Source organism: Falco cherrug, chromosome 14, assembly GCF_023634085.1.
Source record: "Falco cherrug isolate bFalChe1 chromosome 14, bFalChe1.pri, whole genome shotgun sequence".
In the NCBI taxonomy this organism is placed as follows: domain Eukaryota; kingdom Metazoa; phylum Chordata; class Aves; order Falconiformes; family Falconidae; genus Falco; species Falco cherrug.
Genome location: NC_073710.1, coordinates 13,053,514 through 13,080,034, shown reverse-complemented (window position 1 = coordinate 13,080,034; position 26,521 = coordinate 13,053,514). Strand labels below are relative to the sequence as shown.

At 37.4% G+C, this 26,521-nt stretch overlaps 1 protein-coding gene and 1 long non-coding RNA gene across 4 annotated transcripts in view; one reads left to right on the top strand and one right to left on the bottom strand.

Annotated features, from left to right (window-relative positions):
- Positions 1 to 26,521, bottom strand: part of LOC129737335 (uncharacterized) — a 182,852-nt gene that overhangs the window by 140,881 nt on the left and 15,450 nt on the right. The gene's annotated exons all lie outside the window — the stretch shown is intronic.
- Positions 1 to 26,521, top strand: part of BEAN1 (brain expressed associated with NEDD4 1) — a 63,589-nt gene that overhangs the window by 25,716 nt on the left and 11,352 nt on the right. For both annotated transcript variants that reach the window (XM_055726425.1, XM_055726424.1), the window contains 2 exons: positions 17,892 to 18,101; positions 20,711 to 20,852. In XM_055726425.1, the coding sequence (XP_055582400.1) occupies positions 17,892 to 18,101; positions 20,711 to 20,852 (352 nt within the window). The remainder of the gene's footprint in view (positions 1 to 17,891; positions 18,102 to 20,710; positions 20,853 to 26,521) is intronic.

Here is a 26,521-nt window from a genome sequence, read left to right as displayed (position 1 = left end):
TGCCTGCTGAGGGTCAGTATTTGTTAATCTTGCCCGGTATAAAAATCCTACTCACATTCTACCAACTTCTGTAAGCAGAAATGAACAATGGACGTAATTGAAATAGCCCTCAAGTAAATGTTAATTAGAGCAGAACTTTTATCTGTATAATACATCTTTAATTTAACAACTTATCTTTTTATAAGCATGCAGCAAAAAAGAATAGAGAGTTTAGAAAATAACAACAAAGCATAGAAATCTGGCATACAATAAACATAGAAGACAAGCCTGCACAGCTCTGGCACCTTTTGTCTCCTAGCTAGAGGAATTAGCAATGGCTAATGGAAATCAGTAGCCTTAAGAAAGGAGTATGATCAGGTACTATTGAGCAAAGACGCCAGTGTCAGGTCTTCCTGAAATGGGACAGTTATTCTGAGGATGACCTCTCTTGCCCCATGAACTTAGAAAATATTCAATTCTGCTAAATACATCTATTTTCAAGGTAGAGATAATAATACTAAGTTATTTGATAGGATATAAAGAATTACTAGTTCAGTTTCATAGTGAGAAATTATCAGTATTATTGTGGTATTTTGAAATATATTAAAATATTTCTATGTGTGGTTGCATTTTTTTCAGGAAGAGAAGCTCAGGTTTAAAAGAGCAGTTTCTATCAAGGCAGCTCTATAAACCCACAAACACAGACAAGAAACTACTCTAGGAGTTATCTTGATATGCCTTGTCCTTCATCTATAATATAAAGTCTACGAATTTTAGAAAAAGCTATTTTAAAACATTTCAGTAATTTTTATTATAACACTTCTACATACAAACTTTCAAAATGACAAGACAAGGAAAAGAACCCTTCAGCTAGGCAAATACTGTTCCCACAATGTAAATAGGCAAAACAGTGAAAGTTTTTGAATGTGCATCTCAGTGTTCCCTAAATTGGAAAATTTTGCATGAATAAAATCAAGAATGCATTTACAGTGCATAAACTATGAACATAAGCGCTTTCCTGAATTGAGGCCTAACTTCTTTTTCCACATTTTCTTTATTAATAAATAGCAGAATTCAGCTTTTTGGCACACTAGCTTTAAGAAACATGAGTTAGAGGGGAACATTATATGCAGTAAAATTGAGAAGATGAAAAACACAGAGTAAATAGAAAACAGGCAGTAGGGCCAGGGGGCATAAAGCCTCCTTGAAATCCTAAATTCAAATATGCCTTAAGTCACGACTGAAATAATTTGGTTGGTTTCATCTGAGTGGCTAACAGAAGAAGCTTGTTCATATCATCACATTGCAAGAAGTGTTTATAGCTGCCAGACTCTGTTCCAGAGAGAAAATTAGCAAATAAATGTATGTTATATATAAATACATAGGTAGGTTAGGAAAAAAAAAAAGTAATGGTAGAAAAAAAAATATTCTCCTGATCCATCTTACTAAGCATCATTGGAAACTCTCATAAACAACAGTAATTCACAGACCTGGTAAATGATGTTTATAAATGAATGAAACCCTGCAATCTCGTCAGTCCTTCTGCATAGGAGAGCCAGAGAAGCACACAAAGTGATATGTGAAAGGAAGACTGAAGAGTTCAGTCTAACTCAGATGATGCCTCTGGCCTAAAGCACTCGCAAGTCCTTCACCATCTTTGTAACACTGCACTTGCTCTAACAGTTAACATGGGAAAAAAAGATTCTTTGCTGGGAATTAAGCATCCTATTATAACAATTTCAGTGCAATTACAGGGTTAGCCTTTATTTTCCATGGATTCAGTTGTCTGGCCCCAGGAGTGCTAGAATAATTTGAAGTTGAATTATGTACCTGTCTGGGATTATGGATCTGCTTGGTGCTTGTAGGTGAGCCCTGCTACTGCAGCATGGCTCTCCAGAGCTGCATCAACTTAGTTGTTTGTGTTTCTGCTCTAGAAACAAGGCCTAGGGACCTGCGCAAGGTCAGGGTGTTGATTCTACTTCCAGAACAAAATTGTTGTGGGGAAGGTTTTTATTCACACAGTGTGCTTCACACCATGGCTGTAAAAAGTTGTGGTGACTTAACTCGAGGAATGGTGCTCTACCAGATGAGGGTCCGGAATGATTAATGCTGGCGTTGCTTCCTGTGTGCCTTTGCTAGTGAAGCCACCAGTCTGCTACTAAGAACAAAAACAAGCCATTCTGGGGATTCTCCCAGGAAAGAGAAATGTCAGAACTGACACGGTGATTGCAGTAATAAGCTGTGTTGGCAAAATTCTTGTAGATGTCACCAAAACGTAAATGAACTCCACTGACTCAGGAAAGCAATCTCCAGAAGAGACTTAGAACTTAATTGCATTTAGCAGGGAATTACAAATATCATTGTTCTCTCTCCTCCTCTCAGACTGAAACTGTTGGCTCAGCATCAGCAGTGCAGAGATGCATTTCTTTTTCTTGAAACTTGTTTAATACCAAGAGAATAAAATCTATAACCTTGTGCTTGTCAGCTAGCTCTTCTTAACACATACTTTGCTGCAGAAATCCTGATTCTCAATACGAGGAATGTAGTATATGATATAGTACAGCAGAAATGTAGAAGTACATAATTGGTACAGAAACAGAGGTCAGTCAGTCGATGAAAATACAAGACATGTTCATTATGTCAATAAGATACAGCGAGGTAAGTCCACAAGCTTTTGTTGAGCTCCAAACAGTTTCTTGCACTGAGTACTACCCTGGAGATACTAGTCAGCATGGTCTTCACAAAGTACCATAGAAACCCTATTCTAGAAATAGTCTGTGGAACATGAGTTAACAAGAAAGACAGTAAGTTTACTTGATGATAAAATTGCATGAAAGAGATATAACACAACATTTTAATTTTTCTTGTCTGGAGAAAGGAAACATCAGGATAAAAAACAAAATACACAAAGACAGTAGAGGAACATTCCTTACATTTCCTACTTTTTAAGAAATATAAAGCAAAATACGAAAAATTCTAACAGGCATAAGCATCATACTTTCACTGTGAAGAATAAATAACACAATAAGCCCCACTACAGAAGAGATCAAAGCATGGGGGGGGGGGGGGGGGGGGGGGGGGAAGAAAAACCCCCACCATGTTGCTATAGCAAGTATCTTTTCTCCTATTTTCTATCTTCGTATAACCCATGTAATATTCATTAGAAGGAATTGCTCAGCTCAGCTTAAGAAAACAGTGTGCTGGTAATTCATCCCTCTTCCACAGGTCATAGAAAGTGCAGGAAAAACATGCAGATTTAGAACGTGACTTAACACAGAGCATAACACAGAGATCATATGCCACAGAAAGTGTCAGTTGGGTTGGATTAAAATCACAAGGCAATTCGAGGGAGAGCAGAGTTAAGGTATTGCCCTTTGGTTGTTGACTTGTGAAACGCATTGAGTTAAAGCAGCGCTCTACGCAAATGCATTGGTGTGTCAATTCACAGCTTCAGTGTAATGATCTGTCCTCAGAAGACAATGCAGTTTGAGCAGTGCCAGCCCTTTCAGTCGGCACACAATAAAGTCTTCTTCTGACCAGATTGGATCATACTCATACTAACAGAGGACAGCATGGGATTTCATGACTGAACAAGCCAGTAAAAAGGGTCCGTGTGTCTCAATGTGCTAAAATTGCACACACTTACTTTACTGTTTGGTCCTTGAGAAATTCACTTGTCTCATGAGAGATACTAATATCCTAATGGTTCGGTGTTTGGTAACGTGCTACTCTTTACCACTAACACCATGCCTTCCCTTTGTAAAGAGAGCAAGCATTAAGACTTTGGATGCCAAGTTCCTGAGACAGATCTTCTCTACCTGGACAGAAAAAACTACATTAGGTATATACATGGTGGATTTCCAGTCACGTAGCTGTCCATTGCACTGCAAAGTCCAGCAAGCACCACATCCTCCCCACTGTGCAGGACACTTTTTTATCCTAACAAGGAGCTAACACAAAAAAGACAGCGTTCCCCCAGCACATCTTACTGACACCCTGCTCATTTGGAATCCTACCTCAGTGAAGTGTCTGCTTTTTTGTAATTTCATGTTTGGGAATAATTGAGAGATGAGCAGATAACTGAGCCAGTGCACAAGATAATTTGACTGGACATAGTATTGATTCCTCCTATAAAGACTCAGGAACTAGTGGTGAAGACTTGTTTGGATAGGGTAGTAGTAGTAGTCGTTCAAAAGAAATTACAGAGTACCCATGCTTCATCAGTGATATCTACCTCATAGTCAATGTGAAAGTGAAAAAAAAGAAATCTTGTGCTAAATTCATCAGAGGAAATAGGACCATAATTCATACAGCCATAATCATCTTGACAAATATTGTAAATTAATGCATTATACATTGTTTATTACTTTCTATCTCGGTCACAGTCATTTTCTAAGGTTCATATGGATATGTTTCTCTTGCAGATCTTTTGGGTAATCAAACACTGAGAAAGGGCAACATGAAGAATAAACATACACATTATTGGGCTATTTCCAATCTCTCTTCACAGACAGGGTTTATTTCCAAGTAGCATATGAGATGAACAGGAGCAGGGACTTTCAGAACCAAAAAGCTCACTGAAGAGTCTTAGCACTTTCTGAATCAACAAGGTTGCCCACACCTTCACAAGCATTGAGTGCTTGCAAGCTCAGGTATATTGTTAGCAATGAGGCCATCTGTTTTTATCATCAACCCTGCCTTCCTTGGCCCAACCCTAAAATCTGGTATTTTAGGAAACTGTGCAGCAGCTGCTAGTTAGAGAAATCTGTGATCTCATCCCCAGAAGGACTTAACAAGATAGTATTAACAAGTGACACAGTAAATATGAATACATCAATTATTTTAATAATCCAAACAGCATGATATTTCTTGTATCATATGCTGTCAGCACAATGGAGATCAGAGGATCTAAAGTGAAAGTCCCTGCACTATACGATATTCAGCACAGCCTTTAGAACAAATTGTAGTAGGACAACATGCACAGGCTGAATATTATAAAGCTGTAGGTGTAGCTCCGTAAAACATACTGGTTATCCTTGTTAACATTTCTAGCACATTTCTCCAATTAATACCACAAGCAGAAGCAATTCTAGAAGGTGGCAGGGGTCCAAACAGGATTTTATTTTTGCATAGTGTTCATACATACCTTCCTCGGTAAAGAATTCCAATCTGTTCCTTTATCTCCACTAGCTAAAAAAATACACAACACAACAAAAACCACAAACCAAAAGCACACAACCAACCAACCAGCCCACACAAACCACCAAAAAAACACACCTAACTTCAAGTAACAGTCCTTTACCAATTTACAATGGAAGGCAGGACCTCTCCCTTCTCAAAGTCAGGAACAACGTATCACTGTAGTACAGTTTCAAGACACTCACACCACTCTTGATTAAGACCCCTCAAAAGATACCTTGTGATACACAAGACAAGAATGAGTAGTTAAAGGAACTACTTGATACATGTAGACATTTCAAACCTTTCCCATTCAATGTTTTTCCTCAAGCTTCAGGACAGTGGGCACTTCAGATTTAAAAAAAATAAAATTAAAGCCATCATAAAAGTATCCACTTTCCACTGCTATTCTAACTGGGCATTTTGCCAGTACAATTATATCTAGGATATGCTATGAAGTCCATGGTTTTATAAATTCTGGGAAATAGCTGTTCACCTGCTAGTGCAAGGTAGCATATTTATTTCAAAATTGCTTTGAGGTGATAGAGCAATTCTGAGTTTACATCTAGCCTCTACAGCAGATCAAAAACTTTCTGTTAGCTTTTAAATAATCGAAAGCTCATCTCAGCTTTTTGCATATTTCACTTGCCAGTTATGATAATCATCAGGAGTTCATGCTTACATTAAAGCACAAGAGCTTTAAAGAGAAGACAGTCACCTTTCCTAAGCTTATTTTTGTTCAATTTCAGCAAATTAATCCGTCATTGCATTGCTCTTGCTTTAAGCAATTGAAGTCTAAGGCTTCCATGTTGTCTTAGCATTCACTTGGTTCACTTATTCAGCTGACACACAGGCTGGTGATCTTCAGTGGAGGCCTCAGATTTCAGCCGTGTGTCTCACTGGACTTTGGACAGGCGACCTGTGGAGATCGCTAGGGTAAAATGTGAATTCCAGCCCTGGGGTTCAGTCATGGTTGTTGTTACTCTGTCCCCTCCAAGAGCCATAGCACCTTTTCACAGGAAAGAACCAACTTTCTATGTTGTTCAAAGCTCTGTGGCTGCTGTTGGAAGAAATTTTCCCCAAGGCTTTAATTGCAAAGTCATTATGAAGATAGCATCCAGCACAGATGACACATATCCCATTGTATTTTGCTAAGATTTGATACTTCTCTAGTAAGCCTGGAGCACCATTTTCCCCATTTTATTACTTTCAGTGCTACATCAATTTCATGAACAAGTCTTTTTCAGAATAGCATTCACTTTTCTCCTGCTCACATATTGTATTTCTACTGTGTCATATAAAATAGGACCTGTTTTCGTGCTGTCAGTTTCTTCACAAAAAAGATCGTTGTCAACTAACATAAAGAATATATAATTTCAGGTTGCTTTTAATCTTTGAATGTCTTTTAATCTGATTGTTCTAAGAAAGTGAAGATGTTCATATACTCACAGCAGAATTGGCAGCGTGTCCAGCTATCTCACATAAACATTAGTCCCCATAAGAGCAGGTGCATACAATTTACATATGTAAATTTAGCAATATCTTTAAGATGGTGATAAATTCTTCTAATGTGAACTCTTTACATCACCCTCATACTGAAGGACATTCTGAGTTCTCCTGTACTGCACAACTAGCATGTAATATATACCTTTTTGGTAGGGAAGAATTATGTTCAGTTAATTTTAATAGAAACACCTTAACGGGCCACATCACATGAATCCTCTTGGCCTCTTTATAACCCTAACAATGTAACTCTTACCTGCCAGCACAGTTCAAATAACAATTAAGGCAGGTAAAAGGAAACTGAAGAAGGGGTTCCTTTTTTTTTTTTTTTTGCCAATCTTGTTTGATTTGTTAATCAACAGTTATAAAATCCCTGCTGTTAGCAAGTATGTAGGATGAAAATCCCTTTGCAGTCATCAGGATAACCAGGAACAGAAATAACTTTATTTTTTCTGTTACAAAGTTGTTTATACCTTTATCCATATATTTGCCCATGCACTTAAAAGGGGATAGAAGATGATTTTACATCAGCCTAGATACTAGTTTCTCCACCAAGAATCCCACAGCTTTTTTTAAAAAACTCTTTTTTTTTTTCTCCAGTGGGTAAATGGGAACAATTTAATATTCATAGTAGAAATTCATCTGTTAACAGAAGTATTCCTGAAAGAGTTTTCATTTGGGTAGTCTTATTAGAACCACCCTTACAGGGCACACTTATTTTCTAGGACTGAACCATTTTCTGGTCCCTTTTGTTTGAAAGGCTACAAAAACTAGCTACCCTTAAAAACAGTCAGTATTCCAGGTAAAAACATTGTCAAGGCTGCTCTATGAGCATTGCCGAGGTTCCAACCTACATGCAACACCATTCATTACAAAGGGATTTATAAAAGCTTTGTAATTCAAAATTTTATCAACTTTCCCATAATGTATACTTATTTAAATGGAGTCTAATCTAAGAAACAGTGTGCTCATAGAAAAAGCCAAAGTTTTTGTTCTAGCGTTACTCTGCATCTTTCTACTAGTATTCTTGCTCAGTCTCACTCGGTAGCAACACAGAACAATGCACAGTGCAATTTCTGCTTCCTTTAGAAATATATTCTTTTTTTTAAATCCTCTTTGAAAAAAATAGTTTAGTTTTAAGAACAGGGAAGAATACCCACAGCCTGGACTTCTAATTGCCTGGAGAGAAAATGGTGCAGCATACACAGATGTTTCTCAGGGCATCTATAAATATCAGTCATCCTCAGCTTATGTCTTCTGTTTGAGGAGCAACACAGAACCTCTTCTGACTTCCCAGCAGATAAGAAGGTGTAGCTACTTCATCTCTAGCAGCTATTGATGTTTACCCTATGCTGAAACTCCTTGAAGTGGAAACTGCATTTTATATTTAACATTACACATATACACACTGGAGTTTATACAGGAAGGTGAATAAATGTACTTTCCTAAAGGCTGCACCTGTCTGGGGTTTTGTTTGGTTTTAAAGTCCTTCCTCTGCCATTTCAAATGGAAGAGCAACCAACATCATGTTATTTATAAGAAGGAACTACGTAGAACCTATAAAATAAGCTATATATGCAAGGCAGCAGAATGTTAGGCTACTGCAGGAGAAACACCACCACCTATCAGCTGGGAGGGAAGTTACTTTTTCTAGCCCTTCAGTGGTATAAGTCTTCAGCTCTGCCAGCCAAGAAATATGGGAGAGTGCAGAATACATGTGTACCAAGCAGCCCCTACACACTGCACAGCATATATATGGAATGGTGTTTGGCTGTATGGCAAGTCCTGCACTCTGGTTTACCGATCCTCTAACCAAACAGGTCTTCCTACTATAGTACAAAATAGGGATTTTAAAGAAAGATATTCCCCCCGCCCCCAGTTTTTCAAATATTAATGTTTGAGCAATTTAATTTCAATAGATCTTTCAGTGTCCTTGAATTTGGGTGGCTCCTTCAGCAACAAGTGATTGAAATCATCCCAAGAATCAGTATCTGGTTTTGCTGTTGTTGACATTCCTGCAGCCATCTACGCAGGAGCCCTAGTCCTATTCAGACAAGATCTGAGGGAATTAAATCGCTTCTTAATGGTATAAGAAAACTCCTTGATTTATGCAGGCAGATACTGCTGTAGCTTTTACAGATACAAATGATAATGTAAGTCATACTATAAGCTTCGTATACTCTGTGACATCAACACCATAATTCATATGAATGTGCATAACAGCACTGCAAAAGCATTTTAACTATTTAAAAAAAAAATCAAGTCACCTTGAAAGAAAGACTGAGATATATCACATATGATATCACCTCTTAAAGAAAGATCTTTGGATTCCAGCATTTGTTAACAAGTTTCTATCTTAGCGCCCAGTTCCTTAATATAACTAGCTAACAAAGATTTCATTATTGTCATTATTTTCTAAGCAGTAAACATCAATCATTCCTCTACCTATTTTTTTTAGATTATTACTATTAAAGACTAGAGATGAGGATGGAAAAAGAAATAGGACTATTTCAGTAGAAAAAGTCCTAAATAAGAAGGAGCACATAGCCACAAGCACTCTAGAAGCGTTCGAGGTATATACAAGGTGGATATGATTCTGAAGCTCAGTTAGTAATTCAGTCTCAGAATTTTGTTGCAGATGTCATCTTTACTAACTCTTTTCCAGTTTCAAATCACGTGAGCAGGTTAATGATTGCTGAAAGATGCAGGTTAATAGAACCAATAGAATAGTTCAGTGCAGCACAAGAAAAACACAAAAACTTCATAATTTAAAAAGTCTCATAAATTTGAGCTAATTTAATAATAATCATAAGTGGATAAGGAATTTACAGATTCATAAATGCATATGAATTTATGAAGCAGGCATTTTTACACAAGTCAGCTGCTAACCAGTTGTTACTGTTAGAGCTAGCAAAATTTTTATCACTGCCTTTCCATTTTCTCTGGGGAGGTAGAAAGTAAAGTTTGTAAAGAATGGAACTTTTCTGCAGAAAATTTTGCTTTTGGGTTCCCCGCCCCCCCACCAGTATAGATCAGGTCTCCTGTCTGGGCTACATCTTCCATGAGCTGTCATCTGCCCTGTAGCTACATCCAGTTCAGACAGAGTTTAGCCTCCTAAAGGGAAGACATGAGACATCTAGATCACATTTCAAGCAGACAGACTGCTGAGGTAAAATACAGAATTATTTGCCAATTACATTTTTTTCAAACCTTTCCCTCTCAAAATAAAAATTATTGTATTGCTGTGGTTTTTTCCACATGCTATATGAGAAGGCTGTGTGCCAAAATACCAGTTTCTCACAATTAAAAAAAAAAAATACTGCTTTTGCCCTGGTCAAGTCACTACCAGCCTAAGTTGGGTCTGAGCTTATGAAGGTAACTTTGATAGGCAAAATAGGATTCTCATCATACTTATTTCCAAGCCCTAATACAGAGTTTCTGAAAAAAGTAATGGGTTTGGGTCCTGCTTAAAAAACTGTTAGTTGAAAGTTGTTTGTATATGAGAAAGTAGGGGAAGACATATATTGTCCATCACAAAGTGGGCTACTATACTTGCAGAGTGATTTGTTTCACTGCAGTGGTATTTATCATGTTGATAAAATAGACCATGGATCTGAAAATCGGAAGATTTTTCCTGTTAATTTGAAACAGCACCTATACATGCTGCTGTGACATCAACATAATACCCTAAAGCCACAGTATCTGAAAAGATTTATTTTCTGAGCCCTTATGCAGCCACATTCTCTTTGCTTCTGACATTCTCAATTTGCAGGCTGCTGGTGATCCAATCTTATTCATTCTGGCTCTATAATAAGGATGTCAATGCAAGAAGAAAAAAGTCATTATCTGATAGCCAGCAGACATGATAAAAAGGCAGAGTTAGATATCTCAGAGGAAAGGCCACCCTTTCTGCCTTGGATGAGCTTCTCAAGGTCATGGGCGGCTTTTGTACCTGTAAGTATGCTTGAAATTCACTTTAGGCTGAGTGCATCAGATAAAACTGAAATGACCCTATCACATACTCTCATGTCTGAATAAGGTTTTGATTTTTTACTATTAATCAGTGAAAATTTTTAATTATGATTAGAACATATATATGCCGTGAAGATGATCAAAGAGGTAATGTCAGCTGCAGAGAAACTTAGTCTAAATTTATGGGTCCTTTGGATTACGCTGATCTCTCCCATGATAGCAATAATTAGACAAGACTAGTTAACCGTTTGTATATAAAGATTTTTACCCCAAATTTTAAAATAATAATGACTATCATCTGGTTTGGGGAACTTTAAATGTCACAGTTGCAGCAGCTGATAGCAAAAATTTATTTATTCAGCAACTTTGTCAAATAACTACCAAGTACCATTCTAGAAGAAAAGCTACCATCAAGCACACGTTAATGGGCTCTCATAAGCAGTAAGTGAATGAAAGTTTGAGCTGTAATATATACATGAGCTGAACTAGATCAACCAGTCTTTCATCTATGAATAGGTATACCATACAAGCCACAGTAAGGGAAAATTTGAAGCAATCCCTACACAGTTATTATTGAATATCAATTGTAGCTTAAAAGGCAGTTTAATTTTATGTGTGCAAATGAGAAAAGCATACAGAAGGACAACATGTGACCGGTCCCTAGGCTGTAGGTAGCAGAGGCAAGCAGTGAGAGAGAATTAAATATGCTCCTGGGCCTCCTGACCTGAAACTTCTTTTCCCCATACTATTTCTATGGCTCTTGTAAAACTGATTTATAGAAAGGACATTTCCCAGATTATTCTAGTCTTTCACTCTTTTGCTTGACTTTGTTACAAGACAATAAGATAAATGCAGAAGGATCAATAGCCTTGCCTGTTCTTAGCAGCAGCATCAGTTCCTTTTAAACACTATTTAAACATTAAACAGTTTTTATCTGCTTTGTATATCTTTCTAGAATATGGGAAGAATCTGATGCACAATGTTCCCATAGCTAAAGGAATATAATTGGTGAGCTGAGTGGGTTTATTCTTTTGGTTTTAAAAACACACAGATCTGAGTTTGCATTGTAGCATGACAATCTGCACTACTAGTACTTCAGCTGCTTTAGAGGGCAAGAACCCAGACATTCAATGCATTCAAATATTAAAGACAGTGCCACCTAATTCATTACACTGACACAAGTAGCCAGACCTACAAAACACTTTCTTTAGTGACAGATTTTCTGTTTTCCATACTTTAATGATAGTTACAAACTCCCTGTACTTAGCTTTTAAGTCTTTCTGGGTCCCTAGTTATTCCTACCTTACTAAGCTGCCATCACAGCTGCTGTCGATCTTATGTGATGGAGCACTCAATAATAGGTGTGCCAAGATCAATCTTTCACCAAAGGCAAAAGGTAGCCTTGTGAGAAGACAAAAAGTAGATTGCAAGAAGCTATTTGAGGAGAACCTAGTTTCTGCCCTATCCATACTTGTCAGAACTAGTAAAAAGCACAGTAATTTGCTCTTTTTTCATAATGGGGCGGGGGGGGAGCATTCAGTTCCCATTTTATCATTAAGTGGACTCTTAACAAGGGAGTCAGCAAAAAACATAGATCCATTTCCATTCCATGGAAAACGCACTGATTTCAATATCACATCTGACAGATTTGAGCTGTTCTCATAATCTTTTTCTTTTATGGAATTACTGAAATCTTCTTAATACTTTCACTACACCTACGCATTGGAAAGGTTAACAAAACAAAATCAAAACTTGTTAAATTGCCATTCTGTTTAAAACTGGCAGGTTATTTGCACAAAAAATGAAAGTTGAACCGAATATAAGTGTAAATCAAATACAGACCAGATTTGGATCTGAAGCCACTCCTAATGTGTACTTGGGATAAGCAAGGTAAGTCCTGTAAGCAGGTAACATCCTGGCATTTATCTAGCATAAGTGAGAGGTTACAGCCTTCCTCAGGATCCAGATGGAATAACTTTGAATCCAACAGAGACTTTTTTCTTCTTTTTTTAAGATTTAGCTCCTATGGGAACTTGCATTCAATGATTTGAATAATATCCCTCTCTTCCTTGCTATAGTGATGCTCCCTACAAAGCTGATGCCTGTGATGCAAAACCTTTTTTCAGTTTGGTTTTATAATGCACCTACCTTAATGATTTTGTGAGCTCCTGCCTGGGAGCTACAGAAATAAGCAGTGTGATAGCAGCCTGATAGCAGCTGCAGCCAGAGGCTTATTTCACAGTGCAGCAGCAAGTGCAGAATCCAATTGGTCACTCTTGGCCAGACTAAATCACCTTTGAACAGGAACCATTTATAAAGGCAGAATCAACAAAATCTTCATCAATTCCACTAATTTAGCTTATCTGTGTGCCTCACTGGGACCTCTCAACTCCTTCTTGCCATCTGTCAATCTGCTCCCCTTGCTAAAGAGACTGCGTATATTCTCATACTATCCCAACCAGGGATTAAAAAAAAAAAAAAAAAAAGATACCAGAAACATGCTTTGAATTGCTTTGGTATTTGAGACACTTTGTCGTAATCATTTAAAAATCAAACCATTTATTCACTATCCTATACTGAGCTTCCTCCTACTCATTTCCAGTCCTGTACACTTTGTTAATATAGCATATTTGAAGGTAATAGGAGGCACTAGATCAACCCTAAATAACTTGTACTAACCTAAGGCATACGTACATGTAATACAACATTGTGCTGTCAGTGTGCTTCAGCTCTAGTTCAGCAAGTAATCAGTAAGGCCATTCTGTCCTCAGGCAACTTAACTGAGGCTGGCAGGGATGTAGAGGCATATGATTCTCACACAGAATCCTTCCAGTACAACACATGAACACTTCATGAACTGTTCATGCACATTTCAGTCTGGGAAACAAAACCACTCCATGTCTCATCCTCTCCACCAGTGATAACATGAATTATCATCTTTATTAAGATGATAGATTTTAAACCAGGGGAAGATACTTGCTTATCTTAGCAGATCCAGCTTTAAAATAATCTCTGTTTTTTTAAGGGAACAAAGAAAACCGTATCAATTACAGAGACAATCATGGCTTCACTAGAGCTGATTCGCCTTCAGAGGAAAAAAAAACAAAAAACACCAACAAACCCAAACCAACAAAACCACAATCACAACTATTCCAGTATTTCATTTGTATGTAGTGTTGCCCTTCTGTCTCAGCTGGGATAGAAGCAGGTAACAGTGAAGAAGAGAGAAGCCACTCCTAATAAAGGGCTACATCTTATTTGAACCAAGCTCCCATGACACACCTGCATACCCAAGACATTTTACTCTGACAGGATCTGACCCAACTGAAACTTCAACATTACTTACTGCCAAGTCAGAAAGGGATGAGAAATGTCCCTTCAAAGACAGTTAATGAGAATGAGAAAGCACAACATACACCAAAAAAGTCAGTTTGTGCTACACCTCCTTCAGTTATGTGGAGTTACTTTACAAGTTGGTTTATTGAGAGGCAGGAGCACTGGGTAAAATAATATAATGTGATATTTAAGGGATTTTGCAGATTGATAATTTATTGTCTAACACTGAACAGGTAGTGTAGGTAATTTTCCACTAATACTCTCATTCTAAATTGTTCGCTCAGCCATATGTGCCCCTTGTATTGTATTCATGGCTGCAACAGCCAGCATGTTCCATTTGTGCCGTGTCTGGTTAGTTACACAACTACTATTGCTGGATAAAAGCAATGGTTTGTGCATCCAATATAACTCGTACTTAGAGGATTACATATAAAGTATGACATTTATGGATATATTGTTTACAATTTGCAGTTTCATGGAAAAAATACAGCTTACCTCAAAAAAAAAAAAAAAAAAAAGGTTAGTATTGCTGTTGTGTTTATGGGCTTCACATACATTTCCAGATACTTCTATTCTGAATGAAAAAACATTGCATTTTTATATACAGCAATGTACAGTTTATCAATAGAAGATGTATTTGGGCAAGAGGAGAAAAATTTTTAAGACATTCCTTTGCCAGAAGTAATGTAGACATCGTTTACCTCCAAAAAATTAAAACCCAAAGATTTTATACCAACATAGCATCTCATTCTGTAGTTGTTAGTCACCTGAGTAATTCCCATAGTAGTCAGTCAGTCTGTAAAGTCTAGAGGACTAGACTCAGTGTGTAATTTAAAATAATACCGTAAGTTTATCTACTTCATATTATTTTAGGAGCTAGGCTAAAGGGAGTTACTCTTGCCTTCTAATAAAAGTAATATTTCAATATATCTTGTCTTTACCAAAGGCTGCGTTCAATTAGATTAAGAGCATTAAAAACGAGAAAGATTCATGATGGTGAGAAATTGGAGATAACATAGACAAGATTTGGAACAGCTAAAGAAGCCCTGAGAACATGCTAGATAAATGGGCTGTCTTGAAATAAAAAATAACACCTCAAGTACAGGTGGAGAGTGTAAGATAGAGGAATTTCTATCTGAAGTCACTGCTAACCTGTTAAATTCCTATAAAGCAAAACAGGACCAGATATTAGTGTTCACACTGGGTGGCACCACAGGAATCTCCAAAACAGTCAATGTGTTAAGATACCAGTTGGTTTCCATACACAACTGAAAAAAAAAGAAAAAAAAAGAACAAAAATGAGGGGGGTGGACGACCACACACCACAAAACACTGGCCTACTCTTCTTTAGACAGTCCCTTCGTGTTAAGAGGATCATTTAGAAGTTTTCCAAGTTTCAGAAGATCTCAAAGTAGCAGTCACTGCAGCAGCCTCTTTTCTTTCCCACTGAACCTGACAGGCAGTTTTATCACCAACTCCAGGTCCAGAACTGGATGCAATACCAACGGAGATAGTTTAAAACAACTGTACAAATGAGAAACATGATTAGGGCCGTAAGATTAGCAGGACCTACCCCTCAAGCATATCCCATACCTGAAAACTCTTTGCACTAAGAGTATTCAGTAGGACAGCTTTTCATACCCTTTTGATTTAATGCTACAGAATCAGTTCCACTATCAGAAAATTCAGTTTTCTCTTTTGGCATAAAATGCTTTGTAAAAACTCAGCATATTTCGTGGCTGTTTATCTTAATTACTCATAAAGATTTTCAGCCAACAGTCAAGTGCTTCTAAAAAATTAACGAAAACCCTACTACATGCTAATTCCCGAGGTTTTTTATATTTCTAGTCAGTTCTCTCAATGTCAGGCGTTAGCCAATGATAATATACATTGGCTTGAAGCCATCATCATCTTTTTAAGCTTATTGTGACTGCAAGACACGAAGTGGTATATCCCAAAGGAAAAGAGTGGGGAAAACACTGCTGAAAACTGTCTGCTAACATCTATCCACGTAAAAAGCGCTTGCACTTCTAAAACCACACATTCACTTTACAGAACATTCAAAAGAGCAAAATTTTGTTAGCCTTAGTTTCTGTAGGAAAAAAATCATTTATCTGTTCAACTGGCATATAGCCAGATATAAAAATATATCCATGCCATATTTGAAAGTTAGTCTTGGTATATATGCATCTCCAATAACTTCTTGCATCAATAAAACTCTCGTTTACTCAGTACGTAGTCTGATCCTGAGCAGCTAAAGGGAGATTTCTTTTTAATTTTGGGGCTTGGGGGGATGGGGTGGTGGGGTAATAAACTGTGGATTAAGAATAGGAAAATGGGTGGTTGTTGCAACTTCTTTTCAAGACCTAGGCCTAAATTTGGTTAACTTTACTGCATGCCCAAACTTTTGTCCACAAACAAACATATGGAGCCTTTTACTTAAGCAGGGATTTCAGCTGCTGAAGTCCTGAAACCTTATTCCTATCATTTCAAACATTTACCTCCCCTCCTTTAGCAGTACAATCCCCCATAAATACATCTATGGTCAATTAATTCACATGTATAAACATATTTCGCTCTGATTCTCTAGAGAATACTTACTGTTTGATTCTCTTTAGGTTGTCTCCAAAGGATAGTTGGCTTGGGAATAAATTACTGTAGTTATTCTGACTTTTCATAGTTTGGGATATTTTTGCATTTTCCGTTTTTCTCCCTTAAGCAGATTTATTATTTAACTTAAATAATACATCTAGGAATTTTATTTTTTTTTACCGGAGGAAAGCATTTATAGTTTTGCCACATACAACTTGAGTGCATTTTGACTGAAAAATCAGAATGGGGTGGAAGTGTAGAAACATTGCTGTGTAGAACTGTTTGCCTGGAACAAAGGCACACAAGCCAGATAGAGCTCAGCTTAGTCTGTGGTCACCTGCTGAAGCACAGGGTACCTACTGCACCACAGTACTTCTACACTGTTTTAAGGTGAGGTCTGCCTGCCTGTATAGCTCCTTCCTTACACAGTATCAGGCCAAACTAGGGAGGATGAAATGAGAATGACTGCGCTAAACCTGACCTCTCGGCAAGGCATGTAGCCAGTTTGAACACTAGGAAAGCCTGGACTAAAGCACAGGTTTGGCACCATCCCTGGGTTACTGTTTAAATATACGGGGGACCCCAAAGGACAGTAAACTAAGTTTATTTACTTTCAGGTTTTTAATGAGTAAATTTCAAGTGCTCATTGTGATGCTTTTCTATTTCAACAATTTATTAGATGTTAAGGCCAAGAGGACTACCACATTGCCCAAGCTTCTGCCTAGTAAAAAGCCACACCTTTGATGAAATTCCAGTGCCTCACTAAAAATCCTACTCAATTAATCTCTTCCCCTCTCCGCTCCAAATCAGTTTTTTGGGATGCTGACACACCCCACAAACTAAAGCATGCCCTATGCTACAAAAGCATGCTCCTCCATATCACTCTTGCCTGAAACTTCCACTGGAAAACCTTGGAGTCTTTTCATACCTACTAACAACATGCAATTCTTCTGTTCCACTTGGAGCCCATATTGTTGAGTTTTCACATTCCTCCTTGTGTGTTTAAGTTCTTTCAGCATCAGTCAATTCATGATACAAAGAATCTTTCCAGGAATGAGCAATCAAAATTATGTAACATACATATTGACTCTAGCAGGATATTCCTCAGTAACTGGGAAACAACTGCCATGTGACTTTCCCAGAGTCAGTTACTAACGGCTACAGAAAATGGGCTAATAAATAGGTTGTCCATAAAAGTGAATTTCTACGATGGATCTGTCTCAGGCTGTCTCTTAGGACTTTGAAAGCACTTAGTTTTGGCATCTGTATAACCATACTTTGTAAATGTCTCTTTTCACAACTGACACATTCTTTCTCTCTCTGCTGTGCAGAAGTTCACTTGAACCAGAGCAGCCCAACCAGTGAATTCCCCAGCTACGGTGAAAATGGAAATGATACCAGTTTACTTGTTTCACCCCTTCTGGTGGCTGGAGTAGTGATTGGACTTGTGCTGTTTCTGTCCTGTGTTACAATCATTGTTGGCAGTCTGCGAAAGGACGGACGGTTAAGACACCCCCATCTGAGGAGAGAAGCTGTTTATGGTAAGATACCCAGTTATAGCAAGATAATGCTTAAATTTATTAATATCTGGTGCTAAAGGCAACAAAGAACATCTGGCTGCTGTGCAAGGGATAAAAAAATAAATTAAAAAATAGGATAAGTAGGTCACAGGCAGCTTTGAATTCACATAGTACAAACTCTGTAGTTAATGGTTAAAATAAACAAGGCCAACGCCAACAGCATTTCTTAAACAGCTTATTTTCCCTTGATAAGGTATAAGATTTCTTCTCCATCACTAGACTGCTGGTAGTTTTTCATATCCTATTACAGACTTTGTATAGCATACAATATAATTTCTATTTAATGGAAACCCAGGAATATTTTCACTTTTGCAGTGTGCACCAACCTACAACAATAAAGGGGCAATTATTTCTTCTCTGACCACAGAAGTTAATAACTGGATATAAACAGATCAGGGCATCAAAACATCATTACAACTGTCAGCATCATTAATGATGTTATCGATGACATCAAAGTCATTACAACTGTCAGCATCATTAAAGAGACTGGCTTGCTGTCAAAAAAGTGCCTATTCCTGTTCCCCTACTCCCTGACAAAACTCCCTGTACTTTAAAAGGGTTTGGGAATATGGAGGAGTTAATTGTATAATTATATTTTTGGCCAGTTTGGGGTTTGCTGACCAGAAGTTAATAACCACATTGTCAAAGAAATGACAGAATCAGATTATTTATATATTTAAGGAAAAAATAGTTACAAAAAGTTACTTTGTAAGTCTTCATCTAATAAAAATTCAAATGCTAAATAGATTAAGGAATTGAGTGGAGTATCAACATTTGTGTCATCTGTAGTTAGGCTCCTACATTTGCAGTTTGTTATGAGAGTACAGTTCTTTGCATATTGTTGAGTTTTTTTCTTTATATAGAAAAGATAGTAATAGTGAGCCACATAAAAATACATTGGCTCAAATCTTGATTTTGCTGACATATATCAAGTATCCACTAGTCAACTGTACTGCATTTAATTATTTGGACTAGAAATTTGTATGTCTAAAAGAAAGAGTTCCTAAGATCAGTTTGTCCATCTGGAACCAGGAATAATTATTTTTGGCTTTTCCAGAAACATTTATCCAGATAAGTGAATAACATCTATGTTTTGGGAATAAATTTTAGACTCCAAAAGAAGTGAAATGCAATCTCCTGTGGTAACCTACAGAGAGGAAAAAGAAAAAAAAAATACCCAGACAACTAATGTCTACTAATATTGTAACATCTGTTTTTCCTACCTTTCAGCAGCTAAATTTGGGATTAAATAGTTAAACCCAAATTGGACTTACTGTTTTACCCATGAACAGTAATATTTTGGAACGATAAAACACTGACCATTAAGATTCAATCACTACATTTAAATCTACTGCTATGTTAATTTCAGCTCCTTTTAAAACCCTGAGGCCAGGCAAAAACATAAAGGACAATTTTCAACCTCCTTGTCAGAAATAGCAGTACTAGAGAAATGGAGAAATAAAAGCATGGTGATATTTTCAGAGAAATTCAAAAGAGTAATCTTACACTATATTTTGCCAGTCTACCCAAGTGAAAATTTTACATTAGCACATGCCATCCTAATATCTCAGCATGGCCAGCATGGGAGCCGCGGGAATCACTGTGAAGTTGGCTTTCTTCATTTGTTAAGCAAAAGGAAAGCACAGTGCGCAACAGACAGGATTAGTCCTGGTAAATTCCTTGAGAATACATTGGCAGAGGTGAAAATTGCCAGAAGGAGGAAGAGGCAGTTCTGTGAGTCCTGCCCATTACCCTCTGTTGAGAGACACTACTTCGATGTCACTTTAGCAGCTGGCCCTTCTCTCCAGGTACTTAATGCATCAAGGGAAAAGGAGGGATTACTTTATTTGGAAGATGGGGGGTGGGGGGTGGGGGGGTGGTGTCATGGGAGTAGTTTGTTGCATTTCCACAGTGTTTGGGACATTCTTAAGATAATTTACCCCAGAATGTTGAGCATTAGCTAACTATCCTCTAAGACAGAAAATATCACTAACTTCTTGGTATTTGTGGAGCTATGAAGCTCTTGCATGACAGCATTAAGAAACTTCTGGAGCAGGCAGCAGAATGATCTTTTCTCTACTATTTTCCAGCTTTCCTCCTTTCTGGGAGTGTTTTTGAGAACAGCATTTTCTCAAGACACATATCTACAGTCAAACACCTAAGCCTCTTTTTAAAAACCTTCACAGAATTAGCAAGATTTCAGTGTATGCAACTCCTGGCAACTTCAGCAATCCTGCTAATATGTGAAGCTGCATGCAGCAGAATCGACACTCCTTTTCAACCTTTGAGGCACAAGAAAAGCTTTAGATACTTGCATCTTGTAGGGCAGCACTAACTATATAGTGCCTGTGCAATAACCTAAACCACCAAAGTTCATCTACAGATGATGCTAACTTGCACTTAAAGGAATAGAAGTAGCCTGGAAAACCTGATTGTTCCAGAATACCAGTAACTCCTTTGCCTGATGTAGGTTTTATTTTCAAATTTGTGGCAGTTATAAGCAATGATATTGTCTCAGAGAATCCACCACGGAGGAAAAGAGCAGCAAGTATTAATTGCTTGTTTTCCAGCTCCAGATGGTTTCTCTTATGGTGGCTCTTTTGGAGAGCTGAGATCCACCTGCATGGAGGAGTTTCCCCCAGCTTTTGATTTTGGTTCCTATCTGGATACACTTTCTCAGGTCAACGTCATGTATCCTGATTCACCTCCACGGTAAGCACTTTTCTAAGTTATAGTCCTGTAATTGCAAAGCCTGATAAAGAAGAAAGTAAAACTGCTGGACCTATACCCACTATAAAAATGCAGGCCACACAAACTCTAAATACAGACAGACTTCATTTAGTTTAAGTTTGAATTTTCCATAGCAGAATATATCTTTATTAACTAAAGGCATGTGTGCAGCCAATTCTCATTTTCTAATACCTTAAAATGTATCATATTTATGGCATACTACTGAAACACACAAGTAGAACTACTTATGAACACCTTTCTTTGAAAGAAATTATTTTAGAAGTCAAAGTTTCAATTCCAAGAGAAAAATACACGCCAATACATACTTTTTTTCAAGAACTTTCAGGTTACATTTATTACTGACCTTGAGACTGTTCAGGTCAGAGTAAACAGGAAAAAACAAAAAGGAAGGAAGAAGTGCCAGAAACCTTTAAAACTTTCTGTATTTTTTCACTAACTCTCACTTCTCAGCTTCCTTAACCCTAGTATTCCATCAGAAAGCAGAACTGAAGAAAATATACCTTTCTGACATACCTACTAATTATACTTAAATTCCTAATTTAGGATAGGATGAAAATTGTTTGGAGTTGTATCTTGATCTTATATTAGTAATCTGCAAAGAAGGATGATGCATGCCATTTTAGCTGTTTAACCAAAACCTGCTCTGGAGAGCCATAGTGGCATCTCTGGAGAAGAGCATCCTTCAAATATCAGGCAGTTCTAATTGCCTGGGGAGGCAACATCACTAGAAGAGGCTCTTTCCAAAGATAGTTATTCCAGAAATTGTATAGCAGTTCCTTCCACATTTGTGTGCCTGCATTCACAGGATACAAGAATAGCCATCACTAGTGACAAAAGCTGCACTTTAGGCCATCTGTATCTCCTGTGTGTGCCTCATGCACTCTGAGGTTAATAAATGAAGGAATTCAGTTACTCCCTCCAATGAACCAACAGAAATCGCTTTAAACAGAACATCACTTCAAGCTTTCTGTAGTTCTCTGTCTTACAAACAGTAAATAATGGTTGAACAGGTGTGACAACCACCACCACCCTCCTTTTTTTTTCCTTTTCTTCCTTTTAAGCTGACTGTTTTTAGTTAAACCAATATATAAGACCAGCCCTTTTGTTACTGCTTGTATACATACACAATATAGAGCAAGTCAGTAGTATGAACATACAGTATATAGATCTTTGCTTTTTCTGTTCCATGCATGTTCTACAGGAAAGCCTTGATGTATTACAAATCATACTATATCATAAATGAGCTTTTAGAGATGGTGTAAATATTTTAGCAGAAAGCTCGCATGTGAAAAAAAATATTCTGAGCCTGGCATCCAAATCTGTAGAACTTCATATAAAACCACTTAAAAATTTAGACTGGTTTTTGGACCCACACCCACGAGCCTTTACTAATAAAAGCCAGCCAGCTGACACCCAAGCAACAGCTTGAGTGGGCAGTTGGCCAGATTTCTGAGAACAAGCTCAGACTCTGTGAACAAGCTCTGAGAACATATTTCTTTAGCAGACAGGTCTCCTAAGATTATACCAAAGGTTGCTTCCATTTCCATTTTGAAACAGGCCCAAAGATGGATTTTCCACCTCTATGGAGTTCTCTGTTTGGAAGGAGATACGTAAGTGATACAGGGTAGCACTAGATGATCCATGCTTTCCTGTAAATCCCCCAACTACTTCTGTAATAAGCCTACCACAAGTTATCTTGTGTCCTATCTTGTTCTAAGAAACTATTGTGGGACATCAATAGTAGGATCACAGAGACATAAAGGCGTCCAGCCACTGCCTCCTCAAGATTCCCTTCTGGGCTGAGCGGACTGCATCCCCCAGGGGCCCAAGATTTGGCTCTGCATACACAAGGAAACACTGATCATCCCATCAATTGCAGTTCTGCATCACAGGTCAAAAGCAAAGATTACTGTTACAGGTTTTGTTGTTTTCTCATTGCTACCATAGTTAAATATTTTAGAAAAAACAGCACTGGCAAATCATCAAAATTTTACTAAGTTTTATATCTTAGCAACACAATTTGGAGAAAACTTCAGGAAAAGTAGAGCTTAGCAGATGGCTGAAAGCAAAGCTACGTAGAGACATTTAAACTTACTATTAATACATTATATAGTCCATTGTAACTTGTCCACAAAATCAGTGGTTGAGAAGCATTGCATGAATACACTGCTTTATGTAAAAGCCTGAAACATTTCTTTATAGCTACCTTTACACTCTCCTTCATGGCATAACACCAAAGTATATTTTTTCTAATTATTAGAGCATGCGGATTATTTGGACTGATGGGTGCTAACAGCAGGAAAACTGTCAGACACAGCCTTAAAGCATAAACAAGACATGCTTGTGCATTTAAGATATTAACTCTCTGAGATCAATCTTGGTACATATGATAATGTTTTGAAGAGGAGTTTTACTGAAATGTAGCACTGGCTAAATTAATGCAATTCCTCCTTCTAATTTGTGTAGTTCAACATGTAATTTAAAGCTAAACTAGCATGCCCAAAAGCTAATAATGCAACTGTAGCAAAAACAGAACAGAAATGAAGAGCAGCAAGGAAAGCAACTGCATTGGCAAATGACTCTCAATGCATATCTGAAGTGAAAAAAGTTCCGCGAATGAAAACTAGTGCGCTGCTGCCACAAGCAGACACCAAGGCATTAGCTTCATTTAACAGCCTGCAAGAGGCAACAACATTAATCACTGCATACTAGGTGCTGCAGAGCTGATTTTTTTTGAACATACCATTTTTGCTAAAACCGTACTTCCTGAAATTATTTCAGTAGAAAGCATGACACCTCTATTTGGCCAAGAGGATGATTATAATCAGTCTAGAATGTTTTCATTAGATTTTACAGGTGGGCTTTAAACCATGAAATGAGTGGCAAAGGAATTTTAGGGGAAGGCTGATGAAACAAAGAGTCAGAGTACCCACTTCTACAGCTGAAGGAAAGATAACTGTCCAGAACTGTCCATTGTCATCTCTTCAGTTGAAAGTCCAATACAAAATATGATTTATATAAAAACTTTAATTGGGAAATTAATTTATGAAAAATGCCTTGGTATGTTAGTAATTTAATTACTTTGATATCTAATCACAAATTTCATTTGAGGCTCAATTTGATTCTTACATTAGATTTTACATTAGATTTAGAGGAGTATGAGCTTTGTCATTAGCCTGCCATAGTTGCAGGGTGGTTACAGAGAAGCTATTTGGTCAATTTGTCTTGACAGCCCAAAATATACAGTGTTCCTCCTATCCATAAACATCCCATTAGGATAATTAATGACTTTCTAATGAATCTCAGATCTGTGTTAACATCTGTCAGATTGATTTTACATGGGGTGTAGAAGGGAAATATAAAACCAAAATACAGCAGGTATGAACTAAGCCGTTTCAAGCTACTGGGGGTTTGTATTTTAGAGTCTATTTCTAACATGTACAGATACTTGTAGTAGTGCTGGAGGTTAAGTTAACGTTTCACAGTTTGTGTTACCAGAGATGGCAGAGTATTTGTTTGTAAGAAACTTCAGTCACCCGAGACAGATGATCCAGGTGATCTAGCAACAATTATAAACCACAGAATTCTTCTCCCCCTAAAATAGGAAAGTTGAACAAATTTAACCAGGGCAAAATAGAAGAACAATCTCCATGCAACATCTTAACTATCATCATAGTAAATATGACTTTGAAAGAAATACTGGAAAGTCTGTAAATCCAGTATTTGCTAATTTATTCAATATTCATTGTGACTGTATGCGTAAAATAATCTAATTGAATTTTTAGTATCTTTAAACTTTCAAGAATCAAAGAAAAAAAAAATCCAGAGTATTATTTGGAATTACATGACAGGCAGCAAACCTTTAATGAAAAAAGTATTCTGGAGTTTGATCAAGATGTCTGAAGTTGTCATTTTATATATTCCAAACACATGCTGTTGACACTGTGAAGATAATACCTCTGTAGAGAGAAATCAGGAGCTCGTGCTCATGATCACTGTGCTCAGAGGCTGCTGTAACACATGCCCTTACAGTAAGCTTTCCTAATTATCTTTTCATATGTATGTAATAAGAAAGCTGTTTAAAAATATTTGAGCTTACATGTTCTAAATGGCTTGAAGTACAGTACCAATCAAGGACTAAGTAAATTAAAAACTGCATTTTCTTTATGAGAGTCTCTAAAATCTGAACAATGAGGAGATTTAAGGTTCCCTGTATGAAAGGAATTTTACCAACTTTTCACCTTTTACCAGAGGAAACACATTTCACCCCACTCCACTAAATGCTTTTTCACTCCTTAGTGATTGGATATTGATGGTATGTACAGACCTTTAGGCTACCAAGATTATCACCTTTTTGATCTGTCATTCTTGACTGTCTAAAACAGATCATCATTGAGGAATGACTCCAGAGATGGAGGGATTTAGCTTCAGGTATAGTTTTAGTGGAAGCCACTAAAGTCCTCTATTTCACATTGAATTGTGTCCTGCGGGGCACACTATGATAAAAAGCTGTTAATCACCCATTACTCTAGCAATCACATTAGAATACATTAGGATATTTTTTTGCTTGTTTGTTTGAAGTCTGCTTACTTTACCCATTTGGTCATCTTGCCTAATCTATATAGGATCAATTCTAGAGAAAATTGTCTCGTTTAGTCTTGGTAAATTCCAGTACTCTTAATACCCATGTTCAGTCTGCATTGTTTAAATGGGCTAATCCATTTATAAAGTACTTTAAAGTGGCAAAAAGAAATGCTTATGTTTTACAGACAGATCATCTTTTCTAAGACATTATTTTCCATCCCCACTTCTAATGAAGTAAGTTAGCTGTATCAGACGAAGAAGGCTTGAACCAGCTTCCTAAATTTTCTTGAAAGACAGAATTAGGCTTGCAGGAAACTAACATAAAAACCCGCTATGTTGTGCTATATTCCTTTGCCAAGGCCACTTTTCCTGCAAGCATGCAAGGTAAGTAGCTTTTGACACGTTACAATGACAGCTGGCAAAGCATGAGATGGACATTTGTGGTTAAGTTCAGATCTGATTTCAGTACCTTCCTTGAGATTTTCAGTCAGTAAAGTAAAAAAAAAAAGGAAATACGACAGTTTTAAAACCATTGGAAATTATGACAGGAGATAAAATTCTCAATTCTTTCAAGTCCAAATTCTGAGCAACTAAACCCTCAAAAGCCCCTCTCCACATCCTAGTGCTATTCCTAATTACTGTTAAGTATAGGAACAAGTTAATTGCTTTGTTGTTACTTATTTGCTTTCTGATGTGAAGGGATTTTTACATGGTAGTCACATTTCACAGCCCATCTAGTGAACAGGGAAACAGCCTTAGTGTCTGACATTGAGAGGTCAGAGTGTGCAACTGAGATCCCAACAAGCGTATCTAGACTAGTATTTCACATCTCTGGTATATCTCTGAACAGAGTCCAGTCCCAGTGAGGTTCTTAGCTGATGTGAATGCCACTACACCAGTGGCAGTACCATCAAGTTCTATCTGTTGTATGGACAGGTCTTCCCTCAGGCTTCCTTCATCTTGATATTTTTTACTAACAGACCATCCTTCAGGAAGCCATTTCAGTCAGAGGAACACAGGTGTGAAAGGACCTTCTGCAGTCACCC